This window comes from Mustelus asterias, unplaced genomic scaffold (assembly GCF_964213995.1).
Source record: "Mustelus asterias unplaced genomic scaffold, sMusAst1.hap1.1 HAP1_SCAFFOLD_760, whole genome shotgun sequence".
NCBI lineage: Eukaryota > Metazoa > Chordata > Chondrichthyes > Carcharhiniformes > Triakidae > Mustelus > Mustelus asterias.
The window spans coordinates 122,427-143,362 of NW_027590708.1; the positions used below are offsets into that span (position 1 = coordinate 122,427).

The window sequence follows — 20,936 nt, forward strand, 5'->3', positions numbered from 1 at the left end:
CACATTTAAATTAGTCCGACCAAAATGAATCACCTCACATTTATCAGGGTTAAACTCCATTTGCCATTTTTCAGCCCAGCTTTGCATCCTATCTATGTCTCTTTGCAGCCTACAACAGCCCTCCACCTCATCCACTACTCCACCAATCTTGGTGTCATCAGCAAATTTACTGATTCACCCTTCAGCCCCCTCCTCTAAGTCATTAATAAAAATCACAAAGAGCAGAGGACCAAGCACTGATCCCTGCGGCACTCCGCTAGCAACCTGCCTCCAATCTGAACATTTTCCATCGACCACCACCCTCTGTCTTCGGTCAGACAGCCAGTTACCTATCCAATCGGCCAACTTTCCCTCTATCCCACACCTCCTCACTTTCATCATAAGCCGACCATGGGGGACCTTATCAAACGCCTTACTAAAATCCATGTATATGACATCGACTGCCCTACCTTCATCAACACACTTAGTTACCTCCTCAAAAAATTCTATCAAATTTGTGAGGCACGACTTGCCCTTCACGAATCCGTGCTGACTATCCCGGATTAATCCGCATCTTTCTAAATGGTCGTAAATCCCATCTCTAAGGACCTTTTCCATCAATTTACCAACCACCGAAGTAAGACTAACCGGTCTATAATTACCAGAGTCATTTCTATTCCCTTTCTTAAACAGAGGAACAACATTCGCCATTCTCCAGTCCTCTGGCACCATCCCCGTGGACAGCGAGGACCCAAAATCAAAGCCAAAGGCTCTGCAATCTCATCCCTTGCCTCCCAAAGAATCCTAGGATACATTTCATCAGGCCCAGGGGACTTATCAACCTTCAGTTTATTCAAAACTGCCAGGACATCCTCCCTCCGAACATCTATTTCCTCCAGCCTATTAGCCTGTAACACCTTCTCTTCCTCAAAAACATGGCCCCTCTCCTTGGTGAACACTGAAGAAAAGTATTCATTCATCACCTCGCCTATCTTTACTGACTCCATACACAAGTTCCCACTACTGTCCTTGACCGGCCCTAACCTCACCCTGGTCATTCTTTTATTCCTCACATAAGAGTAAAAAGCCTTGGGGTTTTCCTTGATCCGACCCGCCAAGGACTTCTCGTGTCCCCTCCTAGCTCTCCTAAGCCTCTTTTTCAGCTCATTCCTTGCTAACTTGTAACCCTCAATCGAGCCATCTGAACCTTGTTTCCTCATCCCTACATAAGCTTCCCTCTTCCTTTTCACAAGACATTCCACCTCTTTCGTGAACCATGGTTCCCTCACTCGGCCATTTCCTCCCTGCCTGACAGGGACATACCTATCAAGGACATCCAGTATTTGTTCCTTGAAAAAGTTCCACTTTTCATTAGTTCCTTTCTCTGACAGTTTCTGTTCCCAACTTATGCCCCCTAACTCTTGCCTAATCGCATCATAATTACCTCTCCCCCAATTGTAAACCTTGCCCTGCCGTACGGCCCTATCCCTCTCCATTGCAATAACAAAAGACACCGAATTGTGGTCACTATCTCCAAAGTGCTCTCCCACAACCAAATCTAACACTTGGCCCGGTTCATTTCCCAGTACCAAATCCAATGTGGCCTCACCTCTTGTCGGCCTATCCACATATTGTGTCAGGAAACCCTCCTGCACACACTGCACAAAAACTGCCCCAGCCGAACTATTTGACCTACAAAGGTTCCAATCAATATTTGGAAAGTTAAAGTCCCCCATGACAACTACCCTGTGACCCCCACACATATCCATAATCTGCTTAGCAATTTCTTCCTCCACATCTCTATTACTATTTGGGGGCCTATAGTAAACTCCTAACAACGTGACCGCTCCTTTCCTATTTCTAACCTCAACCCATATTACCTCAGTGTGCAGAGCCCCCTCGAAGTGCCTTTCCGCAGCTGTTAAACTATCTTTGATTAACAATGCCACTCCTCCACCTCTTTTACCAGCTTCCCTACACTTAGTGAAACATCTATACCCCGGAACGTCCAACAACCATTCCTGTCCTTGTTCCACCCACGTCTCCGTAATGGCCACAACGTCGTAGTCCCAAGTACCAATCCACGCCCCAAGTTCATTTACCTTGTTCCGGATGCTCCTTGCATTGAAGTAGACACACTTCAACCCACCTTCCTGTCTACCGGTACCCACCCTTGACCCTGATACCTTCCCCAATACCTCACCACCCTCACTGACTGACTTCTGGACTACAAATCCTGCACAAGAAACATGACACAAATACATTTCATAAAGGCACAGCATCATCACAGCTATACTTTGAGTTTATATTTCAAGCAAATAACCTTTGATGTGGAACCTTATCAAGTGCCTTCTGGTAATCTGAGGACATTACATCCAGCAGTTCCCCTTTATCCACAGCAGGCGACTTCTTCAAAAAATGCCAATAAATTGATTGAGCAGGATTTTCCTTTTACAAAAACGCGCTGACTCTGCCTGATTGCCTTGACTCTTTCCAAGTGCCCTGCTATAACATCTTTAATAATGGCTTCTAATATTTTTCTGATGACAGGTTTTAGGCTAACTGGCCTGTAGTTTCCTGCTTTCTGTCTCCCTTTTCAAAGAAAGGAGTTACATTGGCTAAATTCCAATCGAATGGAACCTTTCCCGAATCCAGGGCACTTCGGAAAACTAAGATCAATGCATCAACTATCTCACTAGCCACTTCTTTTATGACCTTACGTTGAAGTCCATCTGGACCAGAGGATGTGACAGGCGAAGTCCCAACAATTTGTTCAATACCATTTCCCTGGTAATTGTAACTTTTCTGAGTTCTTCCCTCCATTCCATTTCATTTCCTGATTTACAGCTATTTCTGGGATGTTACCTATGTCCTCGAGAGTGAAGAGGGTTCAACCCATCCTCCATCTCGCTACTTTCCATCACAAATTCCTCAGAATCCATTTATATAGGACCAGTGCTTGCTTTGTTCAAATATCGATAGAAACTCTTATTGTCCACCTTTATATTTCTGGTTTGCTTTCTCTCGTACTCTAGCTTTCCCTTCCTCATCAATCTTTTTATCATTATTCAGTGTTCTTTATATTCTTTGCTAATTTCTAACCTGCCATCAATTTTTGCACAAATATATGTTTTTTCCTTAACTTTGATACTATCTTTAATTTTTTTTTTCTTAACAGCAGATGATGGTCCCCCTGGAGTGTTTCTTTTTCATTGGAATGCGTCTATTGTGTGTATTTTGAAATATCCCTTTAAATGTCTGCATCTGAACCTCTGGTGATCTATCCCTTCAGTACATTTGCAGTTCCCTCCAGCTAGCTCCGCTTTCATGTCCTTTTTAAGTTTAAAATATTAGTCTTGGACCCCTTCTTCTTTCCATCAAACTGAATGCAAAATTCACCACATTATGATCACTGCTAGAGTTGACTTGTGTCCTCTATAGTGAAGACAGATGTGATATACCTGTTCAACTCATCCTCCATCTCACTACTTTCCATTATGAATTCCTCTATGAAGTTATCAGTTAATCCGATCTCATTGCATAATACCAGGTCCAGTATAGCCTGTGTTCTGGTTGGCTCCAGAACCTGCTGCAGACAGAAACTATCCTGAAAACATTCTGCGAACTCCTCATCTAGGCCACCTTTGTCCTTCAGATATCTCAAATCTATATAATGATTAAAATTTCCAGATTTTTGCAGTACCTTGCTGGCAAGCTCCCATTATCTCTTCATTTATATTCTGTCCTACTATGTGCCTATAATTAAGGGACTGCTGCCACTGCTACAAGTGATCTCGTGCCTTTATCAATTCTCATCTCAACCAAAATTGCTTTCCATCCTGTTTCCGAAACTTAGGTCATCCTCTTCAATGTATTAATACCATCATTAATTATCAGAGCCACTCCTGTTCGCTTCCTGTCTTTCCAAAATGTCACATACCCTTCAATATCCTGGTCCAAAACTATTCCATCCTGCAGCCATAGAGCTTTACTCTGTATCCAACCCCGTGCTGTACCTGTCCTGGGAGTGTTTGATGGGGACAGTGTAGAGGGAGCTTTACTCTGTATCTAACCCCGTGCTGTACCTGTCCTGGGAGTGTTTGATGGGGACAGTGTAAAGGGAGCTTTACTCTGTATCTAACCCCATGCTGTACCTGTCCTGGGAGTGTTTGATGGGGACAGTGTAGAGGGAGATTTACTCTGTATCTAACCCCGTGCTGTACCTGTCCTGGGGGTGTTTGATGTGGACAGTGTAGAGGGAGCTTTACTCTGTATCTAACCCCGTGCTGTACCTGTCCTGGGGGTGTTTGATGTGGACAGTGTAGAGGGAGCTTTACTCTGTATCTAACCCGGTGCTGTACCTGTCCTGGGAGTGTTTGATGGGGACAGTGTAGAGGGAGCTTTACTCTGTATCTAACCCCGTGCTGTACCTGTCCTGGGGGTGTTTGATGTGGACAGTGTAGAGGGAGCTTTACTCTGTATCTAACCCCGTGCTGTACCTGTCCTGGGGGTGTTTGATGTGGACAGTGTAGAGGGAGCTTTACTCTGTATCTAACCCCGTGCTGTACCTGTCCTGGGGGTGTTTGATGTGGACAGTGTAGAGGGAGCTTCACTCTGTATCTAACCCCGTGCTGTACCTGTCCTGGGGGTGTTTGATGTGGACAGTGTAGAGGGAGCTTTACTCTGTATCTAACCCCGTGCTGTACCTGTCCTGGGGGTGTTTGATGTGGACAGTGTAGAGGGAGCTTTACTCTGTATCTAACCCGGTGCTGTACCTGTCCTGGGAATGTTTGATGTGGACAGTGTATAGGGAGCTTTACTCTATATCAAACCCCTGCTGTACCTTCCCTGGGAGTGATTGATGTGGACAGTGTAGAGGGAGCTTTACTCTGTATCAAACCCCTGCTGTACCTTCCCTGGGAGTGATTGATGCAGTCATGATGTGGAGACGCCAGCGTTGGACTGGGGTAAACACTGTAAGAAGTCTAACAACACCAGGTTAAAGTCCAGCAGGTTTATTTGGTAGCAAAAGCCACTAGCTTTCAGAACAGGCTGTCCCTTCGTCAGGTGGGTGGGAGTTCTGATCACAAACTGGGCACAAAGACACAAACTTAATTTACATGAATAATGATTGGAATGTGAGTCTTTACAGCTAATCAAGTCTTAAAGGTACAGACGCACCGACCTCCTCAGAAGACAAACACGGGACACGATGGACAGACTACCCTTCGTCGTCCAGTACTTCCCCGGAGCGGAGAAGCTACGACATCCTCTCCGGAGTCTTCAACATGTCATTGATGAAGACGAACATCTCGCCAAGGCCATCCCCACACCCCCACTTCTTGCCTTCAAACAACCGCACAACCTCAAACAGACCATTGTCCAAAGCAAACTACCCAGCCTTCAGGAGAACAGTGACCACGACACCACACAACCCTGCCACAGCAACCTCTGCAAGACGTGCCGGATCATCGACACGGATGCCATCATCTCACGTGAGAACACCATCCACCAGGTACACGGTACATACTCTTGCAACTCGGCCAACGTTGTCTACCTGATACGCTGCAGGAAAGGATGTCCTGAGGCATGGTACATTGGGGAAACCATGCAGACGCTACGACAACGGATGAATGAACACCGCTCGACAATCACCAGACAAGACTGTTCTCTTCCTGTTGGGGAGCACTTCAGCAGTCACGGGCATTCAGCCTCTGATCTTCGGGTAAGCGTTCTCCAAGGCGGCCTTCACGACACACGACAGCGCAGAGTCGCTGAGCAGAGATTGATAACCAGGTTCCGCACATGAGGACGGCCTAAACCGGGATAATGGGTTCATGTCACACTATCTGTAACCCCCACAACCTGCCTGGATGTGCAAAATCTCACTAACTGTCCTGTCTGGAGACAAGCCACATCTCTTTAACCTGTGCTGAATGCTCTCTCCACTCACATTGTCTGTACGTTTAAGACTTGATTAGCTGTAAAGACTCGCATTCCAATCGTTATTCATGTAAATTGAGTTTGTGTCTTTGTGCCCTGTTTGTGAGCAGAACTCCCACCCACCTGACGAAGGGACAGCCTGTTCCGAAAGCTTGTGTGGCTTTTGCTACAAATAAACCTGTTGGACTTTAACCTGGTGTTGTGAGACTTCTTACAGTGATTGATGCAGACTGTGTAGAAACATATATAGAAAATAGGAGCAGGCCATTCGGCCCTTCGAGCCTGTTCCACCATTCATTAGGATCATGGCTGATGAAAATCAATAATCTGATCCTGCCTTCTCCCCTTATAACCTGATCTCCGTAGCCCCAAAAGTTATACCTAATTCCTTCTTGAAACTATACAATGTTTTGGCTTCATCTACAATTTGTAGAAGTGAATTCCACATTCACCATTCTCTGGGTGAAGAAACTTACCTCATGCTAAAACGATGACTCCCCACCAATGGGAACACTCTTTCCCAATCTACCCTGGCTAATTCTCTTAGAATTTTATAAGATTTTATGAGATCACCTCTTACTCTTCTAAACCCGAATGAAAATAATCCTAACCGACTTGTTCTCTTCAAATGAGAGACCTGCCATCCTCAGAATCAGCCTAATAGACCTTTGCGGCAGTCCCTCCATAGCAGTGGCCCTCTCCTGGGAGTGATTGGCAGTGACAGTGTAGAGGGAGCTTTACTAAACCCGGTGTAGATGCCACTGGAGAGCCGGATTTAAGGGGAAGTGTATGAAGCAGCGCCCCGGGAAATACCTGATTTACTGTATTCTGTCCCTCTGGTTGCTGTCAATGCCCGTGGCATCACGTAGGTGACCGATGTGTCCTCCAGGTATTTGTCCACTGGATCTGGAGAGACTATTGAGAAAGAGAAGGGTTAGTCACCTCCACTGTTGCTGAGAGAATTAGCTTGGTTTTATATTCCCTTGAAAGGTGATCCTGAATTACCAATTTCATCAGCCATTTCCCGAACTTCTCTGGACCTTAATCTCAGCTGACTGCAACAAACAAACCTACCTTTCCACAAAAAACACCAATCACAACAATTACCTCTTTTGCTCATAATGACCTGCCGGCAGTGCGCCACCCCCGTGGCGCTGACACGCCGGCAGTGCGCCAACCCGTGGCGCTGACACACCGGCACCCCCACGGCGCTGACACACCGGCAGTGCGGCACCCCCTCGGTGCTGACACGCCGGCAGTGTGGCACCCCCTCGGTGCTGACACGCCGGCAGTGTGGCACCCCCTCGGCGCTGACACGCCGGCAGTGCGCCATCCCCGTGGCGCTGACACGCCGGCAGTGCGGCACCCCCTCGGCGCTGACACGCCGGCAGTGCGGCACCCCCGCGGCGCTGACACGCCGGCAGTGCGCCACCCCTGTGGCGCTGACACGACGGCAGTGCGCCACCCCCGTGGCGCTGACACGTCGGCAGTGCGGCACCCCCTCGGCGCTGACACGCTGGCAGTGCAGCACCCCCGCGGCGCTGACACGCCGGCAGTGCACCACCCCCACAGCGCTGACACGCCGGCAGCACAGCGCCCCCTCAGCGTCGACGTGCCGAAAGGCGCGGCGTCCCCTCATTGCCGACGCCCCGACAGGCGCTACATCCCCTCAGCCCTCACGCGCCGAAATCGCGGCGCCCCCTCAGCGCCGACGCCCCGACAGACACGGCGCCCCTGCAGCGCCGATGCCCCGACAGGCATGGCGCCCCCTCAGCTCTGTCACCCCGCAAGGCGCGGCGCCCTGACAATCGCAGCGCCCCCTCAACGCTGATGCCCCAACAGCGCGGCACCCCCTCAGCGCCGACGCCCCGACAGCCGCTGCGCCCCCTTAGCACCAACGCCCCGACAGGCACGGCGCCCCCTCAGCACTCACGCACCGACAGCGCGGCGCCCCATCAGTGCCAACACCCCGAAAGACGTGACGCCCCCTCAGGGCTGATGCCCCGACAGGCGCGGTGCCCGCTCAGCGCCGATGCACAGACAGGCACGGTGCCCCCTCAGAGCCGACGCCCCAACAGGCGCGGTGCCCCCTCAGCGCCAACACCCCGGCAGGCGCGGCGCCCCCTCAGAGCCAACACCCCGGCAGGCGCAGCGCCCCCTCAGCGCCGACGCCCCGACAGGCGTGGCACCCCCTCAGCCCTGACACTACCTTGTCTCGTCACTGGACACAGGTGAGGTCCCAGAGGATTGGAGGATAGCTAATGTGGTCCCGTTATTTAAGAAGGGTAGGAAGGATAACCCGGGAAATTATAGGCCGGTGAGCTTGATGTCCGTGGGAGGGAAGTTGCTGGAAAAGATTCTTAGAGACAGGATGTATGTGCATTTAGAAAGGAATAAACTCATTAACGATAGTCAGCATGGTTCTGTGCGAGGGAGGTCATGCCTCACTAACCTGGTGGAGTTTTTTGAAGAAGTGACTAGAATGGTTGACGACGGAAGGGCTGTGGATGTCTTCTATATGGACTTTAGTAAAGCGTTTGACAAAGTCCCTCATGGTAGGTTGGTGCAAAAGGTTGGATCTCATGGGATAAACGGGGAGGTGGCTAGATGGGTGGAGAACTGGCTTGGTCACAGAAGACAGAGGGTGGTAGTGGAAGGGTCTTTTTCCGGCTGGATGCCTGTGACTAGTGGTGTTCCGCAGGGCTCTGTATTGGGACCTCTGCTGTTTGTGATTTATATAAACGATCTGGAAGAAGGTGTAACTGGGGTGATCAGTAAGTTTGCGGACAACACGAAAATGGCTGGACTTGCAGATAGTGAGGAACATTGTCAGAGGCTACAGAAGGATATAGATAGGCTGGAAATTTGGGCAAAGAAATGGCAGATGGAGTTCAATCCAGATGAATGCGAAGTGATGCATTTTGGTAGAACTAACGTAGTGGGGAGCTATACGATAAATGGCAGAACCATAAAGGGTGTAGAAACGCAGAGGGACCTGGGTGTGCAAGTCCACAGATCCTTGAAGGTGATGGCACAGGTGGAGAAGGTAGTGAAGAAGGCATATGGCATGCTTGCCTTTATAGGACGGGGCATAGAGTATAAACGTTGGGGTCTGATGTTGCGGTTGTATAGAATGTTGGTTCGGCCGCATTTCTGGTCGCCGCACTACCAGAAGGACGTGGAGGCTTTAGAGAAAGTGCAGAGGAGTTTTACCAGGATGCTGCCTGGTATGGAAGGGCTTAGTTATGAGGAGAGATTGGGTAAACTGGGGTTGTTCTCCCTGGAAAGACGGAGGAAGAGGGGTGACCGAATAGAGGTGTATAAAATTATGAAAGGCATAGATAGGGTGAACGGTGGGAAGCTTTTTCCCAGGTCGGTGGTGATGTTCACGAGGGGCCATAGGTTCAAGGTGAGGGGGGGGGGGAGAAGTTTAACACGGATATCAGAAGGACATATTTTACACAGAGGGTGGTGGGGGCCTGGAATGCGCTGCCAGGCAAGGTGGTGGAGGCGGACACACTGGGAACGTTTAAGACTTATCTAGATAGCCACATGAACGGAGTGGGAATGGAGGGATACAAAAGAATGGTCTAGTTTGGACCAGGGAGCGGCGCGGGCTTGGAGGGCCGAAGGGCCTGTTCCTGTGCTGTATTGTTCTTTGTACCTCAGCCATGATGCCCCGACTGGCGCAGCGCCCCCCTCAGCGCCGACGCCCTGATAGGCGCGGTGCCCCCTCAGCACTGACACCCCGACATCGCGGTGCCCCCTCAGCACTGACACCACGACATCGCGGCGCCCCCTCAGCCCTGACGCCCCGACAGCACGGCGCCCCCTCAGCACTGACGCTCCGACAGCACGGCGCCCCCTCAGCCCTGACGCCCCGACAGCACGGCGCCCCCTCAGCCCTAACGCCCCGACAGCGCGGCGCCCCCTCAGCCCTGACGCTCCGACAGCGCGGCGCCCCCTCAGCCCTGACGCTCCGACAGCGCGGCGCCCCCTCAGCCCTGACGCTCCGACAGCGCGGCGCCCCCTCAGCCCTGACGCTCCGACAGCGCGGCGCCCCCTCAGCCCTGACGCCCCGACAGCGCGGCGCCCCCTCAGCCCTGACGCTCCGACAGCGCGGCGCCCCCTCAGCACTGACACTCCGACAGCGCGGCGCCCCCTCAGCACTGACGCTCCGACAGCGCAGTGCCCCCTCAGCACTGACACTCCGACAGCACGGCGCCCCCTCAGCACTGACGCTCCGACAGCGCGGCGCCCCCTCAGCACTGACGCTCCGACAGCGCAGCGCCCCCTCAGCACCAATGACTCGACAGCGCGGCGCCCCCTCAGCCCCGACAGCGCGGCGCCCCCTCAGCACTGACGCTCCGACAGCACGGCGCCCCCTCAGCACTGACGCTCCGACAGCACGGCGCCCCCTCAGCACTGACGCTCCGACAGCGCGGCGCCCCCTCAGCACTGACGCTCCGACAGTGCGGCGCCCCCTCAGCACTGACGCTCCGACAGCGCGGCACCCCCTCAGCGCTGACACCCCGACAGCGCGGCGCCCCCTCAGCACTGACACCCCGACAGCGCGGCACCCCCTCAGCCCTGACGCTCCGACAGCGCGGCGCCCCCTCAGCACTGACACTCTGACAGCGCGGCACCCCTCAGCACCGACACCCCGACAGAGCGGCGCCCCCTCAGCACTGACACCCCGACAGCGCGGCGCCCCCTCAGCACTGACACTCCGACAGCGCGGCGCCCCCTCAGCACTGACAGTCCGACAGCGCGGCGCCCCCTCAGCACTGACAGTCCGAAAGCGCGGCACCCCCACAGCACTGACGCCCGGAAAGGCGTGGCGCCCCCTCAGCACCGACGCCCCGACAGCGCGGCACCCCCTCAGAGCCGACGCTCAGACAGCGCGGCGCCCCCTCAGCACTGACGCTCCGACAGCGCGGCGCCCCCTCAGCACTGACACTCCGACAGCGCGGCGCCCCCTCAGCACTGACACTCCGACAGCGCAGCGCTCCCTCAGCACTGACACCCCGACAGCGCGGCGCCCCCTCCGCACGGACACTCCGACAGTGCGGCGCCCCCTCAGCACTGACACTCCGACAGCGCGGCGCCCCCTCAACGCCGACAGCCTGGCGCCCCCTCAGCGCCGCCGCCCCGACAGCGGCGCCCCCCGGACAGCGCGGCACCCCTTCAGCGCTCCCTCATCACTAACACTCCGACAGTGCTGATGCCCCGACAGCGCGGCACCCCCTCAGGGCCAACGCCCCGACAGCACGGCACCCCCACAGTGCCACCGCCCCGACAACGCGGCGCCCCCTCAGGGCCAACGCCCCGACAGCACGGCGCCCCCACAGTGCCACCGCCCCGACAGCGCGTTGCCCCGACAGCACGGCGCCCCCACAGCGCGGCGCCCCCTCAGGGCCGACGCCCCGACAGCGCAGCACCCCCACAGCGCCGACGCCCCGACAGCGCAGCGCCCGCTCAGTGCCGACAACCCAACAGCACGGAGCGCCCTCAGCACGGACAGGCGCGGTGCCCCTTCAGAGCCGACAGCCCAGCGCCCCCTCAGCGCCGCAGCCCACCCGACAGCGCGGCGCCACCCCCACAGCGCGGCACCACCCCCACAGCGCCCCCTCACCACCTACGCTCCGACAGCGTTGACGTCCCCTCAGGGCCAACGCCCCAACAGCGCTGCGTCTCCTCAGCGCCGACGACCCCTCAGCGCTGACAGCCCGACAGGCGCGGTGTCCCTTCAGCGCTGACAGCCCGACAGGCGCGGTGTCCCCTCAGCGCCGACAGCCCGACACCCCCTCAGCACCGCCGTCCCAAAAGCGTGGCGCCACCTCACCACTAACGCTCCGACAGCGCCGCTGCCGCGACAGGCGCGGTGTCCCCTCGGCGCCGACAACGCCGACACCCCGACCGGCGCGGCGCCCCCTCAGCGCCAACGCCCCGACAGGCGCAGCGCTACCTCAGCCCTGACGTTCCGACAGCGCGGCGACCCCACAGGCGCCGGCACCCCCTCAGCGCCAATGCCCTGACAGTCGCAATGCCCCCTCAGTGCCGACGCCCAGACAGCGCAGAACCCTCACAGCGCTGACGCACGGAAAGGCGCGGCGCCCCCTCAGCACTGACACCCCGACAGCACGGCGCCCCCTCAGCACCGACACCCCGGCGCCCCCTCAGCGCCGACACTCTGACAGCGCGGCGCCCCCTCAGCGCCGACACTCCGACAGCACGGCGCCCCCTCAGCCCTGACACTCCGACAGCGCAGCGCCCCCTCAGCACTGACGCTCCGACAGCGCGGCGCCCCCTCAGCACTGACGCTCCGACAACGCGGCGCCCCCTCAGCACTGACACTCCGACAGCGCGGCGCCCCCTCAGCACTGACGCTCCGACAGCGCGGCGCCCCCTCAGCACTGACGCTCCGACAGCGCGGCGCCCCCTCAGCACTGACACTCCGACAGCGCGGCGCCCCCTCAGCACTGACACTCCGACAACGCGGCGCCCCCTCAGCACTGACGCTCCGACAGCGCGGCGCCCCCTCAGCACTGACGCTCCGACAACGCGGCGCCCCCTCAGCGTCGACACCCCGACAGCGCGGCGCCCTCTCAGCGCTGACACTCCGACAGCACGGCGCCCCCTCAGCCCTGACACTCCGACAGCACGGCGCCCCCTCAGCACTGACGCTCCGACAGCGCGGCGCCCCCTCAGCACTGACACTCCGACAGCGCGGCGCCCCCTCAGCACTGACACTCCGACAGCGCGGCGCCCCCTCAGCACTGACACTCCGACAGCGCGGCGCCCCCTCAGCACTGACACTCCGACAGCGCGGCGCCCCCTCAGCACTGACACTCCGACAGCGCGGCGCCCCCTCAGCACTGACACTCCGACAGCGCGGCGCCCCCTCAGCACTGACACTCCGACAGCGCGGCGCCCCCTCAGCACTGACACTCCGACAGCGCGGCGCCCCCTCAGCACTGACACACCGACAGCGCGGCGCCCCCTCAGCCCTGACGCTCCGACAGCGCGGCGCCCCCTCAGCACTGACGCTCCGACAGCGCGGCGCCCCCTCAGCACTGACACTCCGACAGCGCGGCGCCCCCTCAGCACTGACACCCTGACAGCGCGGCGCCCCCACAGCACTGACAGCCCGGCGCCCCCTCAGCACCGCCGCCCCGACAGCGGCGCCCCCCGGACAGCACGGCACCCCCTCAGCACCGCCGCCCCGACAGCGGCGCCCCCCGGACAGCACGGCACCCCTTCAGCGCTCCTTCACCACTAACACTCCGACAGCGCCGACGCCCCGACAGCACGGCGCCCCCTCAGCGCCAACGACCCGACAGTCGCGGCGCCCCCTCAGCACCGACGCCCCGACAGCGGCATCCCCCTGGCAGCGCCCCCTCACCACTAATGCTCCAACAGCGCTGACACCCCAGCAGGCGCCGACGCTCAGACAGGCGCGGCGCTACCTCAGCCCTAACGCCCCGACAGCGCAGCGCCCCCTCAGCGCCGAAGCCCCGAAAAGCACGGCGCCCCCACAGCGCCAATGCCCCGACTGGCGCAGTGTCCCCTCAGCGCCGACGCCCAGACAGCGCAGAACCCTCACAGCGCTGACACCCCGACAGGCGCGGCGAACCATCACGCCGACGCCCCGAGGGCCGATGCCCCGACAGCGCAGCGCCCCCTCAGCACCGATGACCCAACAACGCGGCGGCCCCTCAGCGCCGATGCCCCGACAGCGCGGCGCCTCCTCAGCCCTGACAGCGTGGCGCCCCCTCAGCGCCGATGACCCAACAGCGCAGCGCCCCCTCAGCGCCGACAACGTGACAGCGCGGCGCCCCCTCAGCCCCGACAGCGTGTCGCCCCCTCAGCGCGGCGCCCCCTCAGCCCCGACAGCGCGGCGCCCCCTCAGCCCCGACAGCGCGGCGCCCCCTCAGCCCCGACAGCGCGGCGCCCCCTCAGCCCCGACACCACGACAGGTGCAGCGCCCCCTCAGCGCCGACACCCCGACAGGCGCGGCGAACGATCACGCCGACGCCCCGAGGGCCGATGCCCCGACAGCGCAGCGCCCCCTCAGCACCGATGACCCAACAACGCGGCGGCCCCTCAGCGCCGATGCCCCGACAGTGCGGCGCCTCCTCAGCCCTGACAGCGCGGCGCCCCCTCAGCGCCGATGACCCAACAGCGCAGCGCCCCCTCAGCGCCGACAACGTGACAGCGCGGCGCCCCCTCAGCGCGGCGCCCCCTCAGCCCCGACAGCGCGGCGCCCCCTCAGCCCCGACACCACGACAGGTGCAGCGCCCCCTCAGCGCCGACACCCCGACAGGCGCGGCGCCCCCTCAGTGCCGATGCCCGGACAAGAGCAGCGCCCCCTCAGCGCCGACGCCCCGACAGGTGCAGCGCCCCCTCAGCGCCGACACCCCGACAGGCGCGGCGCCACCTCAGTGCCGATGCCCGGACATGCGCAGTACCCCCTCAGCGCCGATGCCCGGACAAGAGCAGCGCCCCCTCAGTGCCGACGCCCCGACAGTTGCAGCGTCCCAGCAGCGCCGAAGCCCCGACAGCGCAGCGTCCCCTCAGCGCCGACAGCACGACAGGCGCGGCGGCCCCTCAGCGCCAATGCCCCGACAGTCGCAGCGTCCCAGCAGCGCCGGCGCCCCCTCAGCGCCGACGCTCCAACAGGCACGGCACTCCCTCAGCGCCGACGCCCCGACTGCGCGGTGTCCCCATTGGCGGCGGCGCCGCGACAGGCACGGCGCCCCCTCAATACCGACGCCCCCTCAACGCCGACGCACCGAAAGCGCGGCGTACCCTCAGCGCCGACATTCCGAGAGCGAGTGCCCGGGCCGACAGTGCAGCACCCGCTCAGCACTCATGCTCCGAAAGCGCGGCGCCCCCTCAGCGCCAAAAACCCGACAGCGCAGCGCCCCCTCAGCGCCAAAAACCCGACAGCGCAGCGCCCCCTCAGCGCCAACGCCCCGACAGCACAGCGCCCCCTCAGCGCGGCGCCCCCTTAGCGCCGACGCACCGACAGCGCGGTGCCCCCTTAGCGCCGACGCACCGACATCACGGCGCCCCCTCAGCGCCAACGCCCCGACATCACGGCGCCCACTCAGCGCCATCGCCCCGACATCACGGCGCCCCCTCAGCGCCAACGCCCCGACATCACGGCGCCCCCTCAACGCCCAGACCAGCGCGGCACTCCCTCAACGCCAATGCCCCGACATCACGGCGCCCCCTCAGCGCCAACGCCCCGACATCACGGCGCCCCCTCAGCGCCAATGCCCCGACATCACGGCGCCCCCTCAGCACCAACGCCCCGACATCACGGCGCCCCCTCAGCGCTGACGCCCCGACAGCGCAGCACCCCCTCAGCTCCAACGCCCCGACAGTCACGGCGCCCCAGCAGCACCGGTGCCCCGAAAGCGTGGCGCCCCCCTCAGCACAGACACTGCGGCGCCCCCACAGCGCCACTGCCCTGACAGGCACGGCGCCCCAGCAGCACCGGTGCCCCAAAAGAGCGGCGCCCCCTCACCGCCGACACCCCGGTGCCCCCTCAGCGCCAATGCCCCAGCAACGGCGGCGCCCCCTGAGCCCTGACGCTCCGACAGCGCGGTGCCCCCTCAGCGCCGACAGCGCGGCACCCCCTCAGCACTGACGCCCCGAAAGCGCGCGCCCCCTCAGCACTGACGCCCCGAAAGCGCGCGCCCCCTCAGCACTGACGCCCCGACATCGCGGCGCCCCCTCAGGGCTGACACTCCGACAGCGCGGCGCCCCCTCAGCGCTGACACTCCGACAGCGCGGCGCCCCCTCAGCGCTGACACTCCGACAGCGCGGCGCCCCCTCAGCACTGACCCCCCTCAGCACCGACACTGCGCGGCGCCCCCTCAGCGCCAACGCCCCGACAGGCACGGCGCCCCCTCAGCGCCGGCGCCCCCTCAGCACTGACGCTCCGAGAGCGCGGCGCCCCCTCAGGACTTACGCTCCGACAGCACGGCGCCCACTGAATCCCAACAGCGTGGCACCCCCTCAGCCCCGACAGCACGGCGCCCCCTCAGCCCCGACACCCCGGCGCCCACTGAGCCCCGACAGCGCGGCACCCCCACAGCGCCGACGCCCCGACAGCGCGGCACCCCCTCAGCACCGAAGCCCCGACAGCGCGGCGCCCCCTCAGCACTGACGCCCCGACAGCGCGGCGCCCCCTCAGCACTGACGCCCCGACAGCGCCCCCTCAACGCCGACGCCCCGACAGCGCGGCGCCCCCTCAGCGCTGACACCCTGACAGCGCGGTGCCCCCTCAGCGCTGACGCCCCGACAGCGCGGCGCCCCCTCAGCGCTGACGCCCCGACAGCGCGGCGCCCCCTAGGCGCTGACACTCCGACAGCGCGGCGCCCCCTCAGCGCTGACACTCCGACAGCACGGCGCCCCCTCAGCGCTGATGCCCCGACAGCGCGGCGCCCCCTCAATGCCGACAACCCGAAAGAGCAGCGCCCCCTCAGTTCGGCGCCCCCTCAGAGCCAACGCCCCGACAGCACAGGGCTCCCTCAGCGCCGACAGCGCAGCGCCCCCTCAGCGCCACAAACCTGACAGCACAGCGGCCCCTCAGCGCGGTGCCCCCTTAGCGCCGACGCACCGACAGCGCGGTGCCCCCTTAGCGCCGACGCACCGACAGCGCGGTGCCCCCTTAGCGCCGACAACCCGACAGCGCGGTGCCCCCTTAGCGCCAACAGCGCGGTGCCCCCTCAGCGGCGACGCCCCGACAGCGCGGTGCCCCCTTAGCGCCGACAACCCGACAGCGCGGTGCCCCCTCAGCGGCGACGCCCCAACAGCGCGGTGCCTCCTCAGCGCCGACGCCCCGACAGCGCGGTGCCCCCTCAGCGCCGACGCCCCGACAGCACGGTGCCCCCTTCGCGCAGACGCCCCGACAGCGCGGTGCTCAATCAGCGCCGACGCCCCGACAGCGCGGTGCCTCCTTCGCGCAGACGCCCCGACAGCGCAGTGCCCCCTTAGCGCCGACAACCCGACAGCGCGGTGCCCCCTTAGCGCCAACAGCGCGGTGCCCCCTCAGCGGCGACGCCCCGACAGCGCGGTGCCCCCTTAGCGCCGACAACCCGACAGCGCGGTGCCTCCTCAGCGCCGACGCCCCGACAGCGCGGTGCCCCCTCAGCGCCGACGCCCCGACAGCACGGTGCCCCCTTCGCGCAGACGCCCCGACAGCGCGGTGCTCAATCAGCGCCGACGCCCCGACAGCGCGGTGCCTCCTTCGCGCAGACGCCCCGACAGCGCAGTGCCCCCTTAGCGCCGACGCCCCGATATCGCGGCGCTCCCTCAGCGCTGACGCCCCGACAGCGCGGCGCCCCCTCAGCACTGACGCTCCGACAGCGCGGCGCCCCATCAGCACTGACGCTCCGACAGCACGGCGCCCCCTCAGCACTGACCCTTCGACAGCGCGGCGCCCCCTCAGCACTGATACCCCGACAGCGCGGCGCCCCCTCAGCGCCGACACTCCGAAAGCACGGCGCCCCCTCAGCACGGCGCCCCTCAGCACTGACACTCCGACAGCGCAGCGCCCCCTCAGCGCCGACACTCCGACAGCGCAGCGCCCCCTCAGCACGGCGCCCCCTCAGCACTGACACTCCGACAGCGCAGCGCCCCCTCAGCACTGACACTCCGACAGCGCAGCGCCCCCTCAGCGCCGACACTCCGACAGCGCGGCGCCCCGACAGCACGGCGCCCCCTCAGCACTGACACTCCGACAGCGCAGCGCCCCCTCAGCGCCGACACTCCGACAGCGCGGCGCCCCCTCAGCACTGACACTCCGACAGCGCAGCGCCCCCTCAGCGCCGACACTCCGACAGCGCGGCGCCCCCTCAGCACGGCGCCCCCTCAGCACTGACACTCCGACAGCGCGGCGCCCCCTCAGCACTGACACCCCGACAGCACGGCGCCCGCTCAGCACTGACACTCCGACAGCGCGGCGCCCCCTCAGCGCCGACACTCCGACAGCACGGCGCCCCCTCAGCGCCAACAACCCGACAGCGCAGTGCCTCCTCAGCCCCGACAGCGCGGCACCCCCTCAGCCCTGACGCTCCGACAGCGCGGCGCCCCCTCAGCCCCGACAGCGCGGCGCCCCCTCAGCCCCGACAGCGCGGCGCCCCCTCAGCCCCGACAGCGCGGCGCCCCCTCAGCCCTGACGCCACGACAGCGTGGCGCCCCCTCAGCCCTGACGCCCCGACAGCGCGGCGCCCCCTCAGCGCTGACACTCCGACAGCACGGCGCCCCCTCAGCGCTGACACTCCGACAGCGCGGCGCCCCCTCAGCACTGACACTCCGACAGCGCGGCGCCCCCTCAGCACTGACACTCCGACAGCGCGGCGCCCCCTCAGCGCTGACACCCCGACAGCGCGGCGCCCCCTCAGCGCTGACACCCCAACAGTTGCGGCGCCCCTTCAGCACCGACGCTCTGACAGCGCAGCGCCCCCTCAGCACTGACACCCCGACAGCGCGGCGCCCCCTCAGCACTGACACCCCGACAGCGCTGCTCCCCCTCAGCTCTGACACCACGACAGCGCGGCGCCCCCTCAGCACTGACACCCCGACAGCGCGGCTCCCCCTCAGCTCTGACACCCCGACAGCCGGCTCCCCCTCAGCTCTGACACCACGACAGCGCGGCGCCCCCTCAGCTCTGACACCACGACAGCGCGGCGCCCCCTCAGCTCTGACACCCCGACAGCGCGGCGCCCCCTCAGCACTGACATTCCGACAGCGCGGCGCCCCCTCAGCACTGACACCCCGACAGCGCAGCGCCCCCTCAGCACTGACACTCCGACAGCGCGGCGCCCCCTCAGCACTGACACTCCGACAGCGCGGCGCCCCCTCAGCACTGACACTCCGACAGCGCGGCGCCCCCTCAGCGCTGACACCCCGACAGCGCGGCGCCCCCTCAGCGCTGACACCCCAACAGTTGCGGCGCCCCTTCAGCACCGACAACCCGACAGCGCGGCGCCCCCTCAGCGCCGATGACCCGACAGCGCGGCGCCCCCACAGCGCCGACGCCCGGACCAGTGCGGCGCCCCCTCAGCGCCGACGCCCCGACAGCGTGGCGCCCCCTCAGCGCCGACACCCCGACAGCACAGCACACCCTCAGCGCCGACGACCCCTCAGCACTGACGCCCAGACAGCGCGGCGCCCCCTCAGCGCCGACACTCCGACAGCTCGGCGCCCCCTCAGCGCCGACACTCCGACAGCGCAGCGCGGCGCCCCCTCAGCGCCGACACTCCGACAGCGCAGCGCGTCGCCCCCTCAGCGCCGACACTCCGACAGCGTGGCGCCCCCTCAGCACTGACACTCCGACAGCGCGGCGCCCCCTCAGCACTGACGCTCCGACAGCGCGGCGCCCCCTCAGCACTGACGCTCCGACAGCGCGGCGCCCCTCAGCGCCGATGACCCGACAGCGCGGCGCCTCCACAGCGCCGACGCCCGGACCAGTGCGGCGCCCCCTCAGCGCCGACGCCCCGACAGCGTGGCGCGCCCTCAGCGCCGACACCCCGACAGCACAGCACCCCCTCAGCGCCGACGCCCCCTCAGCACTGACGCCCCGACAGCGCGGCGCCCCCTCAGCGCCGACACCCCGACAGCACAGCACCCCCTCAGCGCCGACGCCCCGACAGCGCGGCGCCCCCTCAGCGCCGACGCCCCGACAGCGTGGCGCCCCCTCAGCGCCGACACCCCGACAGCACAGCACCCCCTCAGCGCCGACGCCCCGACAGCGCGGCGCCCCCTCAGCGCCGACACTCCGACAGCGCGGCGCCCCCTCAGCGCCGACACTCCGACAGCGCGGCGCCCCCTCAGCGCTGACACCCCGACAGCGCGCCGCCCCCTCAGCGCCGACTCTCCGACAGCGCGGCGCCCCCTCAGCACTGACACTCCGACAGCACGGCGCCCCTCAGCACTGACACTCCGACAGCGCGGCGCCCCCTCAGCACTGACGCTCCGACAGCGCGGCGCCCCCTCAGCACTGACGCTCCGACAGCGCGGCGCCCCCTCAGCACTGACGCTCCGACAGCGCGGCGCCCCCTCAGCACTGACACCCCGACAGCGCGGCGCCCCCTCAGCACTGACGCTCCGACAGCGCGGCTCCCCTCAGCACTGACACCCCGACAGCGCGGCGCCCCCTCAGCACTGACGCTCCAACAGCGCGGCGCCCCCTCAGCACTGACGCTCCGACAGCGCGGCGCCCCCTCAGCACTGACACTCCGACAGCGCGGCGCCCCCTCAGCACTGACACCTCGACAGCGCGGCGCCCCTCAGCACTGACGCCCCGACAGCGCGGCGCCCCTACAGTTGCGGCGCCCCCTCAGCACCGACGCTCTGACAGCGCGGCGCCCCCTCAGGACATGCGCTCCGACATTGCGGCGCCCCCTCAGGACTTACAGTCCGACAGCACGGCGCCCCCTCAGCGCTGACACCCCGACAGCGCGGCGCCCCCTCAGCTCTGACACCCCGACAGCGCGGCGCCCCCTCAGCACTGACATTCCGACAGCACGGCGCCCCCTCAGCTCTGACACCCCGACGCCCCCTCAGCACTGACGCCACGACAGCGCGGCGCTCCCTCAGCGCTGACACTCCGACAGCGCGGCGCCCCCTCAGCGCCGACACTCCGACAGCGCGGCGCCCCCTCAGCACTGACACTCCGACAGCGCGGCGCCCCCTCAGCACTGACACTCCGACAACACGGCGCCCCCTCAGCACTGACACCCCGACAGCGCGGCGCCGCCTCAGCACTGACGCTCCGACAGCGCGGCTCCCCTCAGCACTGACACCCCGACAGCGCGGCGCCCCCTCAGCACTGACGCTCCGACAGTGCGGCGCCCCCTCAGCACTGACACTCCGACAGCGCGGCGCCCCCTCAGCACTGACGCTCCGACAGCGCGGCGCCCCCTCAGCGCCGATGACCCGACAGCGTGGCGCCTCCACAGCGCCGACGCCCCGACAGCGTGGCGCCCCCTCAGCGC

General features: G+C 63.3%; 1 protein-coding gene across 2 annotated transcripts in view; it reads right to left on the bottom strand.

Annotated features, from left to right (window-relative positions):
* The window catches only part of dedd (death effector domain containing), a 51,842-nt gene that overhangs the window by 19,038 nt on the left and 11,868 nt on the right, over positions 1–20,936 (bottom strand). For both annotated transcript variants that reach the window (XM_078205466.1, XM_078205465.1), the window contains one exon: positions 6,736–6,837. In XM_078205466.1, coding sequence (XP_078061592.1) covers positions 6,736–6,837 — 102 coding nt within the window. The remainder of the gene's footprint in view (positions 1–6,735; positions 6,838–20,936) is intronic.